The sequence below is a fragment of the Malaclemys terrapin genome, chromosome 13 (assembly GCF_027887155.1).
Source record: "Malaclemys terrapin pileata isolate rMalTer1 chromosome 13, rMalTer1.hap1, whole genome shotgun sequence".
Classification (NCBI taxonomy): domain Eukaryota; kingdom Metazoa; phylum Chordata; order Testudines; family Emydidae; genus Malaclemys; species Malaclemys terrapin.
In genome coordinates this window covers 38,774,520-38,794,668 of record NC_071517.1, presented here as the reverse complement: position 1 = coordinate 38,794,668, position 20,149 = coordinate 38,774,520, and the positions used below count along the sequence as shown (strand labels likewise).

The window sequence follows — 20,149 nt, the reverse complement described above, 5'->3', positions numbered from 1 at the left end:
AGGAGCAGCGGGGCATAGCAACGGCCTGTGCTCCCAACGGCGGCTTCCCTCCGGACCGGGGGCCCGTCTCAGGTGGTGCTCCTGGGCACCGGAAGGGAGAGAATGTCACATGCGGCTTGCTCAGCCTTCAGCATCGACGGCATTCTCACCGCGGGAGAGGCACGCGCGGACGGGACCCGTCTACTCCGCTCAGCGCGAGTCGGCGGTCTGGGTCCCAAGGGGGATCGTGGGCTGCCCAACTCGGGTCCGGCCTCACCCCTGTCTTTCTCTCAGTACTTCTGAGTCTTTCCCTGCTTCTTGGTGGTTGAGTGGTGCCGACCGGTGGAGGGAGCCTCACTCCGCACTGAGGATGTGGTGCCCGGCGCCGAGTCGGGTCGGCGCACCGGTGCCGAGGCCAGCACAGATTCCATTAGCAGGGCCCAGAGCCAGATATCTCTCTCACGTTTAGTCCGAGGCTTGAACAATCTACAGATCTTACAGCACTCACTTACGTGGGTCTCACCCAAGCAGCGGAGACACTGAGTGTGTGGGTCGCTTCTTGGCATAGAACTGCGACAAGAGTCGCACGACTTGAAGCCTGGGGCACGGGGCATGCCCCAAGCCCAGCAACTAACTAAAGAAGCTATTCAACTATTGAAGAAGACATGTACTACTAAGGCTAACTAGAAGAGCTACAGCTAGGCTGGAGCACGAAGTTCCGACTACCTTCACTAGCGGCAAGAAGGAACTGAGGGTGGGGGAGTGTGCAGCTCCCCTTATAGCGTGATATAGAGGTGCCACTCCAGGGGTCGCCGCGGTGCTCCCCCCCCCATGGGTACTGCTAAGAGAAAAAATTCCAGCACCAGTGCACGTGGCAAGCACACACACCTACTGTGGAATACACCTGAGCAATCACTCGAAGAAGAACTAATGTATGCTAAATAGATTTCAGTTGTAGGATAATAGAAGTATAAGGTTGATAAGTATTTAGGAGTGATCAGTATGCATTAGGAATATAAGTAAAGCACAGCAGAAATGCAAGGCCTAGGCCTGTAATATTTCAGCTCAGCCATATGAAGCCATAGGCTTAAGAATGCCTGACATAAGTGAGTGACCAAAGAATGACCCTATGCCAGTAAGGTCACAAGACTACTGGAAAGATGTGCCAACAGGTGATGTTGCAGAAAATGAAACGCAATATACTGTTCAAGATCATGAGATACCTTATTGTAACATTGTTTATAACACATATCCTGACTGCAGTGTACATGTTATGCATAGATGCTAATGAAAATAAGAGGAACCACAAATAACATAGGAAAAATGGGCCCCCCAATATTTATGGAGTATGGAAATACAGATAAGGAAAAGGCAGGGGACACCTTCATACACATGCATAGACAGTTAGGTGAAGTCAAAATTACAACATAAAAGAGGGTTCCAAGCAATGTTCCCTCTAATATTTTCCACCCATGTGCAGAATAAATTTTGGTATGTGCAGCACCAATATCGAGGTAATGTGCGGATGTGCGCCACCAGTACAAATTAAAAATCAAGAATATTAAAACAAAGGAAAATTAAGGTGCCCATCTTAAGATGTTTATTTAATATGAAATCAAATAACAAGAAAATTAACACTGCCCTTGTAGTACATTTATTTTCTCATCCTTTCTAACAACTCAAGCTAGTAAACACACCAAAATGTGACATACTGAAAATAGCTATATAAATAAAACAAAATCATGGCCTTTAAGTTAAAGACTAAAAAATATGCACCAGAGGCCCAATTTAATAACCTACTTGACAGTGTATTTATGCAAGTTTTCAGTTGCAGAAGTTTGGCCTGTATTTATTTACTTCTGAAAAACACCAAAAGTTAGATTCTGATTATATGGAGACATCAACTATTATAGAAACCACTGTGATGTTCTGTACCTCATGGGAACACCCTACACTCCCATGTTAATCCTTATGATTGTGGGGTATCTAAGGAAAGGTTTGTCATGTTGGGTGTCTTTGAAAGGCTCATGGTATACTGAGAACTGTTGTTATGGTAATGTTATAGTAATTGTTGTCATAGTAATGTTATAGGTTGTAATTTCATGTATATATAATTATGAGGCTGAAAATGTGTCCTCGTGTCTTAAAGCAAGACCATGCAAAAACTCCCCAAGAGCAGAGGGGGTTCACACCTCATCAGGGCATGTATGGGACAAACCCAGCCCAGCCTCACAGGAACAAAGGACACTGGCCTAGGCAATAACAAAGGATTTGTTGGACTCTGGATTGAGTCACCTCCCTTCATTTGGTCACTTTGGGACTGCGATGAGGTAATGCTCACCTGAAAGGTGGGGGACAAAGCCAAGAGGGAAGAAAGAACATGATAAAAGGGAGAGGCATTTACCATGCTCTTCCTCTCTCTCTTCCACCTCCATCTACAGACATCACCACCACGTGACTGAAGCGCTGATCAAAGGGGAGAGCCTGGCTGAAGGGCAACCAGCCAGTCTGTGGTGAAAAGCATCTAAGTTTGTAAGGGCGCTGAAAGTGTTAAAATCAGCTTAGAATGCATTTTGCTTTTATTTCATTTGACCAAATCCAACTTGTTATGCTTTGATTTACAATCACTTAAAATTTATCTTTGTAGTTAATACATCTGTTTGTTTGTTCTACCTGAAGCAGTGCATTTGGTTTGAAGCATGTCAGAGACTCCCCTTGGGATAATAAGCCTGGTACATATCAATTGCTTTGTTAAATTGACGAGCTCATATAAGCTTTCCGCGTCCAGTGGGCATAACTGGACACTGCAAGACGGAGATTTCTAGGGTTGCATCTGGGATTGGAGATATTGGCTAGTGTCATTTGGTTGCACAATCCAAGGAGCAGTTTACATGCCAGAGGCTGTGCATGAACCGCCCAGGAGTGGGGGTTCTCACAGCAGAGCAGGGTAAGGCTGGCTCCCAGAGTCAAGGATTGGAGTGACCTAGTATATCACTGGTCCAGATAACACCAGAGGGGAACATCACAACCACATTAAAACATTTACTTTGCTTACTATATATGGGATTATAATAAAAATGTCACAGGAAAGATTAAAATGAGAACTCTAGCCTGTGTTCTTGCACATAGGTTGCCAAACTCTGGAAATTCCTGGGAGCAGATTGAATCGGGCTCTATCCAGTACCACAGAAGCGATACCAGTTTGTACTGACAGCTACAGATGATTTTTCAAAAGAGTTAGAAGAATTTCCACTTAGATCTATGACAGCATATGAGGGGGAGAAGAAGACATGTAAAATTATATATCAACATGACTGTCCAGAGCAGATCCTGGCAGATCTAGGTTCTGAATTGAATAATAAGGTAACAGTTTACATTTGGTGTTATTTTCACTATATTGCCAATTACACAACCATGGCCGTGTGACAGGGGGCATTTAGCGACTACAAACTGAGCCCTTTGGAAGCCAGAACCCTGGTCACTGAGCACACCCAGGGCACCGGGAGCAGTTAGAGTAGGAAGGACTGAGCAGTTTGGGTTTGGAAGGGCAGAGGGGATCACTGGCACCTGTAGGGATGAGGTCACTAGCTCAGCGCTGAGAAGAAAGCAGCAGTATAAAAGTCTGAACCAGGGAGCAGGAAGGGGGCTCCTCGTAACTGCTGCTATGTTGTGAGGCACCATAAAAAGTCATAAAGAGACACGGTGGAAGTTCCCTGGCAGACCGCCTGCTGCTTAATTCACAAAGAGCTCTGCCAGCCCAGGGTTGCAGGAACTGATGGGGGAGCCCATTCATAGTTAGAAATTTAAAAATGAACATTGCCTGCAATCTCTTACTGACACTTCATGCTGTAAATTGTGAGTGACAACACATTTTTATGTCTTGTCAGAGAGTAAAAACCATGTGGTATGTTAACATATTTGCCAACATATTTTCCCATATAATAACACAATAAGATTGGATAAGAAACCACAGTAATTACACGTAAGTCAGTGAAAAATAGGGAAAGGAACACAGATATTTCTGAAAGAAAGTTTAGGGGAAAATTGTCTAGGAAAAATAGTTTCAGCAGCCCATGCCACCTAGACACCAGCAGACTGGATAAAAACCACAAATGAATCCATCAAAAGATAATTGTAGGGTATTTATTTTCAAATAATCAAGGTAAGTTTAGGGCACATGCCATGGATGGCACAGTGTGAATAAATCTTCAAAACTGAATTATTACGTTGAAAATGTTCATAACGCATCACGTTTAAAACAAAAAGTAGTCCTAGCAATGCCATGTGATATGCCTCCGATACTCTGCTCAGGGGTACAAAATTCTGACAAAAGTCCACCCCCGTCCACCCCCATCTGCTACCCCTGGGGCAGGGGGCAGGGAAAGGTGAGGGTTAGGGGTTGCCTGGTGTCCAGTTTTCAACTGGAACCACCAGTTGAAAAGGGAAACTGGCAGCGCCAGGTCAGCACAAAAAGTCCAGTTACTGGCAGTAACTGGCCTCCCCCACTTGGGGAGGGGAGGGCGAGAAGAGCAGCGGTGCTGCGATAGGACAGACTGTGCTGCAGGTGTTGCTGTCAGGGACAGAGATTGCCTCCATTCTGAGCTGGGACTGGGCAGATTTTCAGGGGAGCCGCGTTTGTACCCGAAGTGTTGACACCAGCATAGAAATAAGGGCGGAGCGTCCCGGAGAAGGTGCCAGTGAAAGTGAAGAGATGGGACCTGTCAGTCACATTGTAAAACGAGACCTCGCCCACCTGATAGTCCAGGAAAATCCCCACCCGCCTGGGCCTGACCTTCACACGGAGCGGGGTCCATGGGTAGGTGAGAGCCTTGTATTCCCCATCCCTCAGCCACACAACCCAGAACCCATCCTCAGGTGTGGCTGTGACCCATCCCTTCCTACTCACAGATTCCCTACAAACCCCCAGATCCCATCTCGTCTTGTCTCCCACCTCCACCTCCCAGTAACAGCTCCCACCCGTGAACCCCTCAGCACCCAGGACAGAGGGACAAGGATCAAATCTCTCAGGGTTGTTGGGCAGATCCTGGCGTGTGTCTCCACATCTCACACATTTCCGATCCTCAGACAGGATGAGGTTGGGATTTGCCGTGTCTGGATCCAGAGTCACATCCACTGGGGAGAGAATCACAGAGTCAGGGCCAGGGCCAGGGGCTTGTCACTGGGATCAACAGTAAATTAATCTGTGTCCCCATTAATCACTGGGCGGGGGGGGGGGGTATTGCTTTTTAAGGAGAGTCAGGGCCCTGTCTGCCCATGAGATAAAAGTTCAGGGGACTGACAGGAAGGTGGAGAGCAGAGGGATGGAGAAGGGAAGGGCAGGTTCCAGGGGATGAGGGGAGGGGTGGACATCAAGAAGAAGAGGACAGACCCCAGGGGGCACGGGGAAGCAAAGGAAGGGGATAGCAGGGGGAAGGGGGTGTAAGGGAATGTGGGGGGCTCCAAGGGACAGGGGAAATGAGGAGAGGGGTGGACTCCAGAGGGGCAGATCAGAGTTGAGGGGAGGGACAGGTGCCAGGGGTGGGAGGATGAGGAGTGGGGCAGGCATCAGGAGCATGGTGGGAGGGGGGGAGAAGAGAATGGGCAGGTGCCAGGGGGACAGAGTGAGGCAGGAACCTGGGGGAGAGGAGGTGGCTAGGGCAGGGGCAGTCACTGGAGGGCAGAGCCGGGAGAGGGGAGGGACTGGTGTCAGGGGACAGAGTGGGGTGAGGAGAGGAATGGAGGGGGGGTAGAGGGTGGGGGGAGGGGCTGGTGCCTAGGGGGAGAGAGGGGAGGGGTGGGCACCAGGAGGGCAAAGATAGGCAGGAGAAGGGGTAGGCACTGGGGCACAGGGGAGGCAGAGGGAAGGGGGTTGCACCAGTGGACACAAGGGGTGAATGGAGGGGCAGGCACCAGGGAGGCAGAGGGGGTGAAAAAGGAGGGGTTGGCCCCAGGAGGCTAGAGGGGAGCGAGGGAAGAAGCATGAGGTGGGCAAAGGAGGGGCCGGCGGAAGGCGCAGGTGACCGGTGACAAAGGCAGTGAGGGGTGGGGCAGGCACCAGAGGGGAATGGGGGGAGTGAGGGGAGGAGTGGGCATCAAGAGGGAGATGGTGGGAAGGGGCAGACCCCAGGCGGTTTGGGGGGGGTCAAGCAGAGGGGCAGATGCAAGGAGGGCAAGGGGGCAGAGTGGGGGGTGAGGGAGGTACTGGCTCTGAGGGTCACCGCCGGGGGCAGCGGGGTAGATTTAGTGCCATGTCCTACTTGGTGAAGTTGGTGTCTGGGGCAGCCAAATGAACAGGAGCCTGCAGGGGCTGGTGCCCTCTCCCGGGGGTGGGATGGGGACACAGTGCTCTGGGTGGGGGGACAGGTGCTGTATGTGGAGCAGAGGTGATGACCCTAACAGGACCCCTAACCGTGTTTGTGTAACTGTCTTGGGCTCCCCGCTCCCTCCCAGCTTTGTTTGGTAGGCTGCCCTGCGGTGCATGGACACCTGGGCCAGTGGTGCTGTAACATGTGCACACAGCCCCTGGAGCTGGAGCTGGAGCTGCCCAGACTCCCAGCGTGCACCAGGGCACACACAGAGTCAGGCAGCAGGCTGGGAGCAAACACACACACACAGGTACCGACTCCATGTGTGCTCTGGGGCTGGAGCACCCACGGGAAAAAAATAGGGGGTGCTCAGCATTCACTGGGATGACCCGCTGTTGGCAGCCAGGGATCAAGTGTTTTGCGGGTGCCTCAGCAGATGAGCTGTTTCCTAGGGGCAGCCTGCGCGCAGCTGCGATTAGCTATTTGGCAGGCAGGCTCAGATCAGCTGTTTCTCACCTCCCTGCTCCAGGAGGGGCTGAGTGAGTCTCAGAAAAAAAAAAAGCCTTAGGGTTAGGCGTGGGCAGGATTGTGGGGCTATCAGCCCCTGCTCACCTGGGGCTACCCCACACCTCTTGGCCTGATGGCCATGGCGTCCATGTGTATGGTTGCTCCCTGCCAGCCAGGCTCGACTCCGGCAACAGCAGGCATCAGGTGACCCAAGGGAGCCCAGCTAGGCTAGGGCTCGGTGTAGTGGTGGATTAGGGAGAGGAGAAGCCCCGGACCCTGGCAGGAGCTGCGCTGGTGGGAGAGGAGAAACCCCAGACCCCAGCAGGAACCGCGCTGCTGGGAGAGGAAGGAGGAGGGAGGAGAAGCCCCCGACCCCAGCAGGAGCCATGCTGGGGGCGGGAGGGGGGAGGAGAAGCCCTGGACCCTGGCAGAAGATGTGGGGCTGAATTCCCCGGGTCGGGAGCCCCGGCACCCTAGTGGCAGAAGCTGCAGGGCTGAAGCCCTGACCCCACTCTGTGAGGAGCTGCCCTGAGCCCCTCTCTCTCACGTCCCCCATGCGGAGCTGGCTCTCACTCTCCTGCTGTGGAGAAATTCAGCCAAATCTATTCACTTTGGTATCTCCATTTCCCCATCACCACACAGCCATGAATGGATTTAGCCTAGGAGGCAGGGTCAGCATTAGCCCCATTTGGCAGGTGGGATCTAGGGCACCAAGGGGTGAAGTGACTTTCCCAAGGCTAAGCAGGGAGTCTGTGGCAGAGCAGAGAACCAAACCCAGGACACCTGAGCCCAAGGCCTGTGCCTTAACCATTAAGCCACCCTTCCTACCCGAGGAGGGGGAACCTCCTCTGCCACTTTGAGTGTGTGGGTGGGAGTGGGCACTAGACAGAGCCACCAGGAGGTGGAGAGTAGAGAGAGATGGGAAATGGGACATGAGCGAAAAGCAAGAAGGGGGAAACATCAGGAAGGGGAGGGAGCAAGGACTTAGAGAAGAAACAAGAGGGAGGAGAAGGGGCAGGGAGAGGGGAAAGACTCCCCACTGCTTGTGCCTCCCATCCACCTTCTTCCCACAGCCATCCATGGCCTCAGCTCCCACACAGGCCCTAAGCCGGTGTGAAGCCCAGAGCGAACATAATGACTTTACACTGGGGTGTTAGTGAAGACAGCGTGTAGCCGAGTGTAATGAGTTTAATACACTGTAATTCATGATAATGTAATGATGTAGTTCGTTACTATTTTAATAATGATGACATTGTTAAGATGCCAGTGACAGACTCACATTCAATAATAGAATATGAAAGAAGTTTATAAATATGCTGAAAATTGCCAATTTTGGGGGAGGCTGAGCCCCCCCAAACACACACACCTTGCCTTCAAGGCAGGAGGGGGCAGAAAGGAGTGAGCAGTGGGCAGGAGATGCTCAGGGGAGAGGACCTAAGGGGAAGGGGCAGAGTGGGGTAGAGTGAGGACGGGGCCTTGGGGAAGGGGCGGAGCAAGGATGGGGCACCCACCGGCAAAACCAAAAGTCAACCCCCATGCACATACACAGCTCAGCGTCGGCTGTCAGGCAGAAAAGCTGCCGTGTCGGCACAACTTGTTGTCACTGGGTCAGGGGAGTGTCACAAGCTGGTTATAAAAACCTGTCTGCTCTTGCAGTGGGGACAGGGCCTCCCTCCCCCCAAATCCAGACACTGAACAGCTCCTGTCTGGGCCTGTTACGCTAGAAGGAAATTGTGGCTAAAGCCTGGCCTGATCCTGCTGCTGGGAGGAGAGAGCTTGGCAGTTCAGTTCAGTTATGGCCAGATAAGAATGTCCATCCTGCAGATCCCAGGTACCCCTGCAAAGGTGACACCAGGGGGCAGCATTTCCTCACTAATCAGCCCTGTCCCAAAGGGGGCAGGTCCCTGCTCTGCAACAAACCTGGGTTTTGTCTGCCCCTTTCCATCCACCCCAGTGACATTGCTGTTTCTAGCCTATTGAATGTCATAGGAAAATGCTTTGTGCAGGGAAAGGAGCAGAGAGCTCCCAGGGGGAGGTGGATCTCACCATGGATAAAACATCAGTGGTATGTACAGTACCTGCGAAGATTTGGGCGCTTCTCCACCCTGCAACCAAACACAGACAGAGGGGTGAGAACATCCCTGAACACTGACACGCTGAGCAGGAGACAATGTCACACAGGATGATACACGGGGGAATGGAACTTACTGAGCTCAGCCTGGAGTTTGTCTAAAAATAAAATAAAGAGAAATGAGTCAATATCACATTACCTTGCAGAAGAGAAGCGAGTCAAAAAGACCTTAAAGCACAGAGGAGTAGCCAATCCCTCCCCTGAAGAGCTCACAGTCTAACCGGACAAGACAGGCACAGGGCAGGGAAGGGGCAGAACACACAAGCAGAGCGATGGTGCAAGTGAAACATCAGTGCCACCATTTAACAGTCACACTGTGCTGTGCAGGGGGGAGGGGACGAGCTACATGGAAAGGGATGGGGGAGGGGGACAGGGGGTGGAGTGAGGTTGGGGTGACAAGACTGGGTGGGAGGGGGTTGGAGCTGTCAGCCAATCAGCACAGGAGAGAAGACAGGCAGAGTGACACTGTCACAAGCAGCATGGTGACATCATCAGTCACCATGTCCCTGGCTGCCATCGGCCTGACAGGGTTACACCGAGGATGTGAACTACTACAGCCAGCTCACAGCCTGGGCACAATGCTGGCTACACGCAGAGTGACCCCAAACCTGCTCACGCCTCCGGCTGTGTGGGAGCAACAAACCCCCTGTGAGTTCAGTGAGTGGGGTTTGGGTCTGTTCGCTCTGTGTGCTGTGAGGGACGAGGGGCAGAGCTTGTCTGTGCACTGCGCAAACCAGACTGACTTTCTGTTCACAGCGAGGGCTCTGAGAGTTGCCCAGAGGGTCTATGAAACTTCTTGTAAAGTCTGAGATTCCCCCTCCCGTCCCCAGTGAAATGAACAAAGGGACCTCACCTTTCTCTGCCTGATGTGCCGCTGGAAGTGAATAACAGGAGAGATATGTTACAAGGCAGAAGATTTAACTCAATTATTGCAAACTCATTGGAGTCATTTTTCTGCTGGTAGAAAAACAGACGGGGGGGGGGGGGCCCTCTGCCTCTAGCTATTTCCACTGCCCGCATTATACTGGGGACACAAGGCCTAGTGCAGGTAAAACACTGAGTAAATGGCCGTCTCCTTTCCCTTCTGGCCGAGTGAAGGGAGGCCCCACACTGAACTCGATGGCGTTTCTGTCTGTCTGTAATGGGATAACTTTTGAAAACCACGTCCCATCAGCTCCAGTGTTTCAGGGCGTGCTCTAGGCATCAGTGGGCAGAACCCTCCTGATTTTCATGAAAACTGGAAATTTGTAAAAGCCTGATTCCCTCGAGATACAGGGTGAGGGGGAAAAAACAACAACAAAAACGAGGAGTCCTTGTGGCACCTTAGAGACTAACACATTTATTTGGGCATAAGCTTTGGTGGGCTAAAACCCACTTCATCGGATGCATGGAGTGGAAAATACAGTAGGAAGATATATATACACATAGAACATGAAAAAATGGGTGCTGCTATACCAGCTATAACGAGAGTGATCAATTAAGGTGGGCTAAAGGTTTAAGGTGAGGGTGAGGTCAGAGTTAGGCTTAACAGGCCCCTCAGTCCACTCCAGTCACCCCCCTCCCCAGCTGGGCTTCTTGCCTCCTCTTCAGCCAGGCCCTGCCAGGTGGACTCCTCACCCCCATATTCCAGCCAGGCTCCTCGCCTCCCCACCCTGCTCAGAACCCTACGGATATGGGGGGAAATCGGAAAAGCCTGATTTTCGTGGAAATTAGTTTTTCCAGTTTTCTGCTTTTCTTGAAAATCAGTCGGGTTATAGCTACAGTGGGGGGGGGGGGAAGGGACCCATTTGACGGCTGGGGTGAGCCCAGCTGGATGCACCCCTGGGCCTATGTAAGCAATGAAATAAGCAACCCTCTAGTTACAGAATTGCCACATAATTGTGCTCCGTGATCTCTCAGGGTGAGATTCTGTGCTCAGAACCCGGAGCCCAGGGGCACAGGAGGGCTAAGCCCACATTGCATCCCCCTGATCCTGGGGGCTCCGGATCCCAAAGCAGCCTCCGCTGTAACTCAGGGCTTGTCTGTATGGGAAGGTTACACCAGTGTAAGGTAAGGTGGGAATTTAAACTGCTCTTGTTACACCGGTACAACGCCCCACGTCAGCGCTCTTATTCCGTAATGGGAGTGAGTTTTTCTGGTTAACTTGTGCCTTTAGTTATGGCAGCCTTTCCCTGGGTGAAGGGCAGCAGCACGGCACAGGATCTCTGCAGCACTGTGCCCTGGGTCCCTCTCCTGACACCCACCTCTTGTTCCCAGGCTGATCTCCCACACACCCCTTCAATAGGGCTTGTGAGTGGGTCCTCAGGGGGCAGCCTGCAGCTGTTCTCTGCACTGCCTGCACTGAAGGAATCCCCCCCACCAGCTGGATCCAGGCCTTCTGGAGCCCTTTTATGCTGCTCTGGTCATTTTACTGACCGTGAAGGGGTTGAAAATCTCACCCTCCATTTATTAAAATGTGCCCAGCCTTTCTGGGTATGAAGGTAGCATTGAGCAAGTGACCTCGGTGTAAGCTGTGCTCCAGCCCACTGAGATCTGCCTGAGTCTGCAGGCAGCGCTGTTTGCTGCTCACACGCAGCACAGTGGGGTTGGGATGGTGACACTAAGGCCTGATCGATGACAATTTAATTGTCACCATTTGCAATTTTCTCACTGCTGATTATTTTAGCAGAAACATCCAGCTCATGTGCTTCTCCCTCACAGCTGGATGAGGACAGGTACTGGGGAGGGCGGCAGTGCGGCAATGGCAGAGGGGCAGATACCTGTCATCAAAGGCTGCTGGGGTGAGGAACAGTGAATTCAGGCCCCTCTCTGAATCCAAATACAGTGTGACCTCTGTGCCTGCTAAAACAGGGAGGGGAGAGAGAGGAGATACATTCTCCCTCCCTTCCCTCAAGTACGAAATGCCTCATGGTCCTGGATACCAGAACACACACACACATACACACACACACACACACACGGTCATTGAGGGTGAAATCCTGCCCCTTCCCTCATTACATGGCCGTGGAAAGGTTAGAACATGGGGGGATCACATGTGAGGAATTGTATTAAATACTGGACAAGTCTCACAGTCCCCAGCAATGACTCTGGCCCGGCCGGGCTAGCGCTACTCAGGCCTGGGCTCAGGGTGCTGTGTCTGTAATTTCCAAGGGGTTTTAGGACAAATGGCCCCTTCCCCTTCAGAGCCCGTCTATGTCAGCGCAAGCAGCCCTGAGCTCACTGCTTGGGCTCTGGTGCCGATACGGAGACATTCCCCATCACCCCTTCAAACACCAGCACGTTATTTGTAATTGTTCCATCCCACGGGTGTTTTGCACTTTCTCCAGCACACACATTTACTCTCCCCCTTTCCTCCCTCCCCATTGGAATTGTCTCTGTGCAAATACCTTCCCCCACATCGCCTGCTGAAGGGAAGGGCTCTGCTGATTTCCCACTCAGCACCGCGCCCCATTGCTCGGGCGTGTGCCCACCAGAGGTGCTGCATCCCACGCAGCTCTGTAGATGCAGCCTGAGCCATCACGTCCTATGGGCCCTCCAGGCACAGCCGGGTCCCCAGGGCTGAGGGGGGAATCTCCAACTGTGATGATCTTTACACCTGCAACATTTTTGGGTAACATTCTCGTATAACCTTTCCTTTAACCTACCCCATTGGCCCCAGACACTGACCTTTCTCGCTCTCCAGATCAGATCGCAGCATCTCTATGGGGAGAAAAGGGGAAGAGGTGATATTCTGCTGTCATATTTATGGGAATAACCCTTACATCAGTGAATGTAACTGGGCCCAGACACTGACCTTTCTCGCTCTCCAGTTCAGATCGCAGCGTCTCTAGAGGGAGAAAAGGGGGACAGGTGAGATTTCATTCCATCATGTTTATGGTGAAATTCCTATTGTTGTTTAATGCAGCTCTTCTGTAGTCATGAAATAGAGGAACAAAGGGAGAGACACAGATAGGTCTGTCTGTGGAGGTCCCTGCACTCCCATCCCAGGCCAACTTCTAATCTTGGGGATGGTGCCTGCCTCCTGGTCCTAATGAGACATGGGAACAGATCCCTGTAAGGCCAGGTTCAGTGGGAGATGCCCCAGCTAAGAATGGGGTGGAGAGGCCTTTCTTTAGCTGGGTGCTCAGGTCAGCGTGAGCCAGGGAGGGGGGTGTGGATGGGCCCCTACAGGCATCGCCTCTAAGATCAGCTCTTTCCCATGTGGAGCTCGTCCATTTGGTGTCAGCCCTGGGCACCAACACTGCTGGAAATGGAGGTCGCGTCATGTCTGCCAGTCACTGCTGAGCACAGCCTGAGCGAGAGCATCTTGTGCCCAGTGTGAGCAGCGTATCAGACCAGCCGTGAAAATCCTGAGTGTGTTTGTGTTATTACAGCATCCCAGCCACAGCTCACCAGGGCAGCTGGTGCGGAGAATTCTCTGAAAGGCCCACGGAACAAGACAGTGACAGTTAATTGTTCTGATGGTTTAGTGTTTGGAAATGAGCCCAACAGAATTCTCTCTGGGCATATAGACAAATTCTATACACCACTCAAAATGAGTTAATCCCTGTCACCTAATCAGTGCTGCCAACTCTCATGATTTTGTCATGAGTCTCATGATAATTATTGTTTTCCTTAAACCCCCAGCTCCTGGAGTCAAGTGGAGATGTGATGATTTCAGCCTCCCTTCTTAAAAAGAGAGTATGTTTCTAGCCCTTGTGGCTGTGGAGAAAGGTTCAAAATGTGACTCCAGTGCACCCTAAAGGCTCAAAAAGCAGAAGGCAAATAAAAAGAACACCAGATCTATTATTTTTACATCATCCCATGATTTTAAAGCCAATCTCCTGATTGTTGGCGAGCCTGATTCATGGTTTTTGAACATTTGGGGTTGGCAACTGTGATAAATGGGCGGCGGGGGGTGGGGGGGCGGGTTGGTCCCTTTTGTGGATACCCAGCCAGCCAGTTAGCTATAGTCTCCCTCATGGTAGCTGTTCTCTACTTGCTTTACCTGTAAAGGGTTAAAAAGTTTGACTGCACGCATAGGTAAAGGGAAGTGAGTGGGCACCTGACCAAAAGAGCCAATGGGAAGGCTAGAACTTTTTTAAATTGGGAAAAAAACTTCTCTTTGTCTGTCTGTTGTTGTTCTCCGGAGAAGAGGGGAACAGGGCAACAGTTATGCTGTGAGAAGCTGAAGGCCAGGTATGAAAATCATCAGAATGATACCTAGAATTGCTTATTTGGAACCCAGATATGTAAGTAGATCAGAAAATGTGTAGGAAGACACAATTAAGTTTATTTTGTTTACTTCTTATGGCTTGTGGATTCCTCTGTGCTAACCCAGATGCTTTTGTTGCTTGTAATCTTTAAACTGAACACAAAGAAAACTATTTTTGGTGCTTAATTTTTGGAATTGCTCTTTTAAAATCTAGCAATACCCTGAGTTTTCAGATGTATTTTCTTTCTTTTTGTTTTTAATAAAAAATACCTTTTTAAAGAACAGGATTTGGATTTTTGTGTCTTAAGAGGTTTGTGCACATGACTTTTTCGTTAGCTGGTGGCAACAGTTGATTTCTTTATTTTCCTTTCTCAGCTCTTCCCTGGCGATGGGGGAAGTGAAAGGGCTTGAGGGTATCCCACAGGAAGGAATTCCCACGTGCACCTTCCTGGGTTCCAAGTGGTTTTGCATTTGGGTGGTTGCAGCATCTAACCTTGGGAGTTTAATACAAGCCTGGAGTGGCCAGTATTAATTTTTAGAATCCTTACGGGCCCCCACCTTCTGCACTCGAAGTGCCAGAGTAGGGAATCAGCCTTGACAGCAATACTGTGGACTCAGCCCACATAAAGCTGTGAACTAAACCAGATCACACCTGGTGCTGACAGAGTGTGTAGGTGACAGTTCTAAAGGTGCAACATCCGGTTCCAACTTTCACAAGTACAAAGCACAAGTAAACAGCACAGCTCCTCTCTGCTTCTCTGAATTACCTGCTTCTGTCCCCACTGGGAAATCATTCTAACAGACATTTCCCCTTCCCAATTCTTCTGACACTGGTACATCTCTACATACAGTTCACAGCACTTCAGGTGAGAAAACCCTCTGGGTGGGACTTTCACAGCTGCCTTGGGTGTTTGCACATTCGGTGCCCATTACTGTAAATAAAAATTGGGCATTCAGACCCCCTAGGCAGCTATGAAAACCCCAGCTCCCTATAAACGCAGAGATCACTGAAGGACAATTTCTGCCTTTTGTGACCAAAAGGAAAAGAAAACTACAGCTCAGCACTTATACTACAACAGAGAGGTCACTGCCCCGTTCCTGTAACAGGAACACAGGCTGAGCAAATCTTAGAGTAGAAAAGTAACTGCTAACCTTTCCATTTCCACAGCCACTACTTTGCACATCTGCAGCTCCTACTTACCTAGATGCTGTGTGGGGAGGGGGGTTCATGCAAAACTGAAGGGCAGAACTGGGCCCTAAGTACCCCCCACCCACCCACCCACACAAACACTTTGCATCCTGGTTTTCCTTCAAGGAGCCCCGTTACGTATATTGGAGCTCCAAGCCCAGCTCACTGAGCCTCACCTGGGTCTTTCAAACTGAGCCAGGCCGATCCCCATGGAACAGTTCAGGATCACATTCAATTGGGATCCTTGAGTGAGATCTGAAGGGGGGAACCCACTTGACATTTCAAATATGAAGCCATAATTTATTCAGCTCCCCCTTTACCCTCAGCCTGACTCCCATTGCCTGACACTCTCCTGAGAAACACTGAATCAAAGCCCCTTAATCCCAGTCTCTCTACTTTTGGTTTTGGTTTTCAATCTCTATCACACACACCAAATTCCTGTCTCTTGTTAATTTACCTTTTGCTCTGTGCTGCCTCCAGAAGCAGTAACTGGCCAGGGGAATGAGAACAGCCAGGACAGCCAGGATCATCCCCAGAGCCACCAGCCCAGGATTGACTCGTGGGAAAAACAGCTCTGCAAGAGAAAGTGCCATTGACTTGGGTACTAACACGTGCAGAATGAAGGCAGGACCCTGCGACAGTGGTGACTCTGTGACTAGTTAAAAGAATCTCACGGTAAGATGTGGCTCCTTTGTGCTTTATTATTCAGCTAATGAAAGTCCAAGCTTTAGCCTGGTTACTGAACATGGTTAATTAATGGAATGGGGGCTGTTGTGGGTAAGGAGGGGGTAGGGTGCAGCTCTACTATGCTACACCTGTGATGTGTCATTCCATATTATTTATGAAAATATGCTTATTAATATGACATAAATGAGATATACTTGATGCAAGATGGCTCATGTGAGATATCATTGGAAAGGTTCTGATTTATTGAATGTGACTATCCAATTTGTGTGCCTGTATCATTTCTATATCTGAAGTTAGGAATATTAACTATGTATCTGTATTTCGACTATGCTACTTTGGGTGACGCCCACTGCCAACACTACAGGTACAATAATGGGAAAAGCCCGACAATGCTGATGGCCCATCAGCAAGAGACAATGGACTGTAAAAGAGCTTAGTCTTGCCATGAACCTGTGGGTCAGCCTGTGAAGAATGGCTACAGGGGCCCTACAGAGGCATGTGACCATGTCACCTGATACTGGAACCCAGCTTGAATTCTGTACTTTTCCACGAGAAGCTGGGCGGTGGGGGGTCAAACTAGGAAACAAAGGACTCCCGCCTTATGCAAATCCTATTTAAATGTGGGGAGTGAGGTAATCCAGGTCCTCAGTTCTCCCCTACGATGACTGCTAGAAACAACTGAACAGGGGGAAAGAACTGGACCCAGGCTGGAAGGGCGTCTGGCCTGTGAAGAAGATTATTAGAACCACATTTAGGGTGAGAACTTACATGTAACCAGTTTCTTTAGTGTATTAAGATTAGTTTGTGTGTTTGATTTAATTTGATTAGTAATCTGCTTTGTTCTGTTTGTTACCCCTTTTACCATGTAAAATCTGCCTTTTATAGTTAATAACATTCGTTTTGTTTATTATTAAACTCAGTTTCTGTAATTTCTATCGGGGGGGCATGGCAAGACGTGTGCACACCTCTCTCCACATTGAGGGAGGGGGCAAATTTCATAATATATCTTTGGGACTGTACTCCAAGGGAGGTGGACATCTGAGTACTGGAGCAAGTCCCTTAAACTGAGTCGTCCCAGTGCTGATCTGCAGCTGGGTGTGGCCCTGCCTGTGTGTGTGTTGGAGGAAGTTTTAAAAGCCTGGCTTAGCAAGACAGTTTAAAGGGGCCCATGCTAGCAGAACGGGTAGACTGTTTTATCTCAGCACATGAGGTGGCTTCCCAAGGAGTCCAACCCATCACAACACCTATCTCCCACTGGCATAAATTCAAGCAGTCCCTAGGATCTCTAACTGATCCCAAGGCTGCAGCCAGTGCAGACTGACGTTCAAAATTAGAGAATTGTAACCAGTTTCCTGACACCCCCCAAACTCTCCTGTGCTGACTGGGGCTCAGCCAAGTGAGATGATCTGACCCAAAATAGTTAAATGAAGGATTTTAATAAAATCAATACTTGAGCCTGGCAAGTCAAAGTAAATAGTTCTTCCAGAGTCCTCTTCTCTGGGCCATGGAGCAATGGCTGACTAGAGGGTACTTCCTAAGTGATTAGTGTGGTGTATATAAAACTATAAAAATCACCAGCTGTCACTTCAAATCTTGAGGGATTCCCTTGTCCTGCTTGCAGGCTAGGGGTCTCTGTAGGATGCATCCAATGTCAATCCTATGCATTCAGCTTTCAAAGAGACAGCCTAGAGGAAGGTGGGTTGAGTTCTACCTTTTTGCCTTAGGGAGCAGCCTACTTTGTCTCTTTCTGTATTTAGCTGTTGTGTGTTAGAGTTCTGGATTCTCAGAAATAAAGCAGAGTTACATTGCAGCCTTACAGGAAGAGTATTTACGTTTTGTTTCTAATTCTCTGCATGTATGCTGTGAACATAACGATCACGTAATACTGAGGATAATTAGCAGTGCAGCACTTTGAGATCTCAAGTGAATACTGCTTGACAAATGCAACATCCTTATTATTATAGTGATGAAATATTCATTCTGTATTAACCAAGTTATTTGGTAGATAATAATACATAAAATCTGAACTTTTTTAAGATGCTTTTAGACAAGATTTTGTTTCTGCATATACTGAAGAAGGTTAATTAATGGGAAAGGGTGTGTTGGGGGTAGGGTGGAGCTCTGCTACGCTACACCTATCCCCCACTGATATAAGTTCAAGCATTCCCTGGGCTTGCCTAATTGATCCCAAAGCTGTGGCCAGTGCAGACTGACCCTCAGAATCAGAGATTTGTGACCTGTTTCCTGACCCCCCCAGTTCTCCTGAGCTCAGAGTGGCTCAGCTACTTGAGAGAGTCTAGCCCAAAATATGTTAATGAAGGATTTTAATAAAAACAAAACTCAAGTCTGGAAATTCAAAGTAAAAAGTCCTCCAGATTCCTGCTCCCTGCACCTAGAGCAATGGATGACTAGAGTGCCCTTGTTAAGTGATTACTGTGGTGTATTGAAAACTATATAACAATTACAAGCTGCCACTTTAAATCCTGAGGGGTTTCTTGGTGCTGTTTGCAGGCTAGGGGGCTCTGTAGGGACCATGTAATCTGAGGCCTTGGCAGTCAGTCTTCAAAGAGCCAGCCTACAGCAAGGAAGGCAAAGATCTGCCTTAGGGAGCAGCCTGCTTTCTCTCTCTGTATTTGGCTGCTGTGTGTTAGAGTTCTGGATTCTTAGAAATAAAGCAGAGTTACATTGCAACCTTTCAGGACAAGTATTTATATTTTGTTTCTAACTCTCCACGTGTATGCCATGAATATACGAATCAAGTAATACTGGGCATACCATAAACTAGTCAGCAGTGCAGCACTTTGAGATCTCAGACCAATAGTGCTTTACAAATGCAACCGTCTTATTATTACATAGATGAAATAGTCATTCAGTATTAACAAAGTTATTTGATAATTTTTAGAAAAACTTCAGATTTTATGTATTATTAAGCTGCTCTTAGGTCAGATTTTGCTTCTGAATATTTTGGGCATGATCCTTTATTGCCAGCACTCACAAAACTCCCCTCGACTTGGTTATGCAGGGAAGGAAGGATCAGGCCCACTGTGTGATTGTGAAATGAAAAACCACAACATACATTCACAGGGCGAGCGGGGTTACCCTAGCTGTGGAGCTCTGTGTTTATGGTCTTTTTTGCATTTGAATATAAGTTATAGTCTGATTCTCAGTTTTGACTTGGGCAAAACTCTCCTTTAAGGCAAAGGGAGCTTTGCCAGAGTCTGAAGTACAGGACAGGGCCCACAGTGCAGCTGTTACACTGATGTGGTAGTTTCAGATGTAATCGGAGTAGCAATGTTCAGACCATATCCAGAGTTCTCTTGTGCCAGTCAGGAAAAATGACTTCATTAGCCTGATTTTCATAAATACTCAGCACCCGGCTGCTCTTGCTGAGAACAGAGGAGAATTCCCTCCTCAAGCCCACTGAGAACTGTGATGGTCACAGCACACACACAGAAGTTAGACACAAACATAAATACTCTCTTGCTGGAAGGTTGCAGCGTAATACGACTTTGTCTTAGTCCAGAACCTTAACACACAAGAACCCAAACCAGAGGCAGGGGGTGGGGGGAGGGCTGCTCCCTAAGCCAGTGGGCACAAATCATGCCACCTTGCTTTATGTTGCCTTGTCTATATATGAACAGTTAGTGTGCGGGAGGCTGGGGTATAAATCCACCTTGCACTAGCCTGCTGTGCACTAACTGGTTGTGTGCACTATGCAGTCATGCACTAAAAGTTTGCTTGTGCACATTGCTTTGTTCCCATTTCAAAGCAGGATAAATCAAAGCTCACTATGGAATTGTTAGTGCACGTAGCAGGGTCCACACAGACAGTTAGTGCGCAGCAAGCTAGTGAGAGGCAGATTTACACCCCAGCTCGCCGTGAACTAACTGTCCCTGTAGACAAGCCCTGATTCTGCTCCCCTGCTTTGCTACAGAGCCCTCTAGCCTGCAAACAGAACCTGGAAACCCCCCACTCTTAAAGTGATAGCTTGCAATTCCAACACAATCCTCACTATACTACCACAACAAAAGAGTGTTCCCTCCCCCAGCCCCACTGAGAAGGATGATGATTGCTGAGTACTGAGCTGTTATGAAAATCTGGCCAATGGCATCCCAGCCTGCAAGAGGCTAAACACCCTCAGCTTCTACTGGAGTCGA

General features: G+C 49.4%; 1 protein-coding gene across 2 annotated transcripts in view; it reads right to left on the bottom strand.

Annotated features, from left to right (window-relative positions):
• Nucleotides 1–1,556: 1,556 nt before the first annotated feature.
• Nucleotides 1,557–20,149, bottom strand: part of LOC128847229 (butyrophilin subfamily 1 member A1-like) — a 44,921-nt gene continuing 26,328 nt past the window's right edge. For both annotated transcript variants that reach the window (XM_054046599.1, XM_054046598.1), the window contains exons 6-12: nt 15,763–15,879; nt 12,716–12,748; nt 12,589–12,621; nt 9,776–9,796; nt 9,000–9,020; nt 8,870–8,896; nt 1,557–5,112 (exon numbers count right to left, since the gene is read on the bottom strand). In XM_054046599.1, coding sequence (XP_053902574.1) covers nt 4,553–5,112; nt 8,870–8,896; nt 9,000–9,020; nt 9,776–9,796; nt 12,589–12,621; nt 12,716–12,748; nt 15,763–15,879 — 812 coding nt within the window. In that variant the 3' untranslated portion in view covers nt 1,557–4,552. The remainder of the gene's footprint in view (nt 5,113–8,869; nt 8,897–8,999; nt 9,021–9,775; nt 9,797–12,588; nt 12,622–12,715; nt 12,749–15,762; nt 15,880–20,149) is intronic.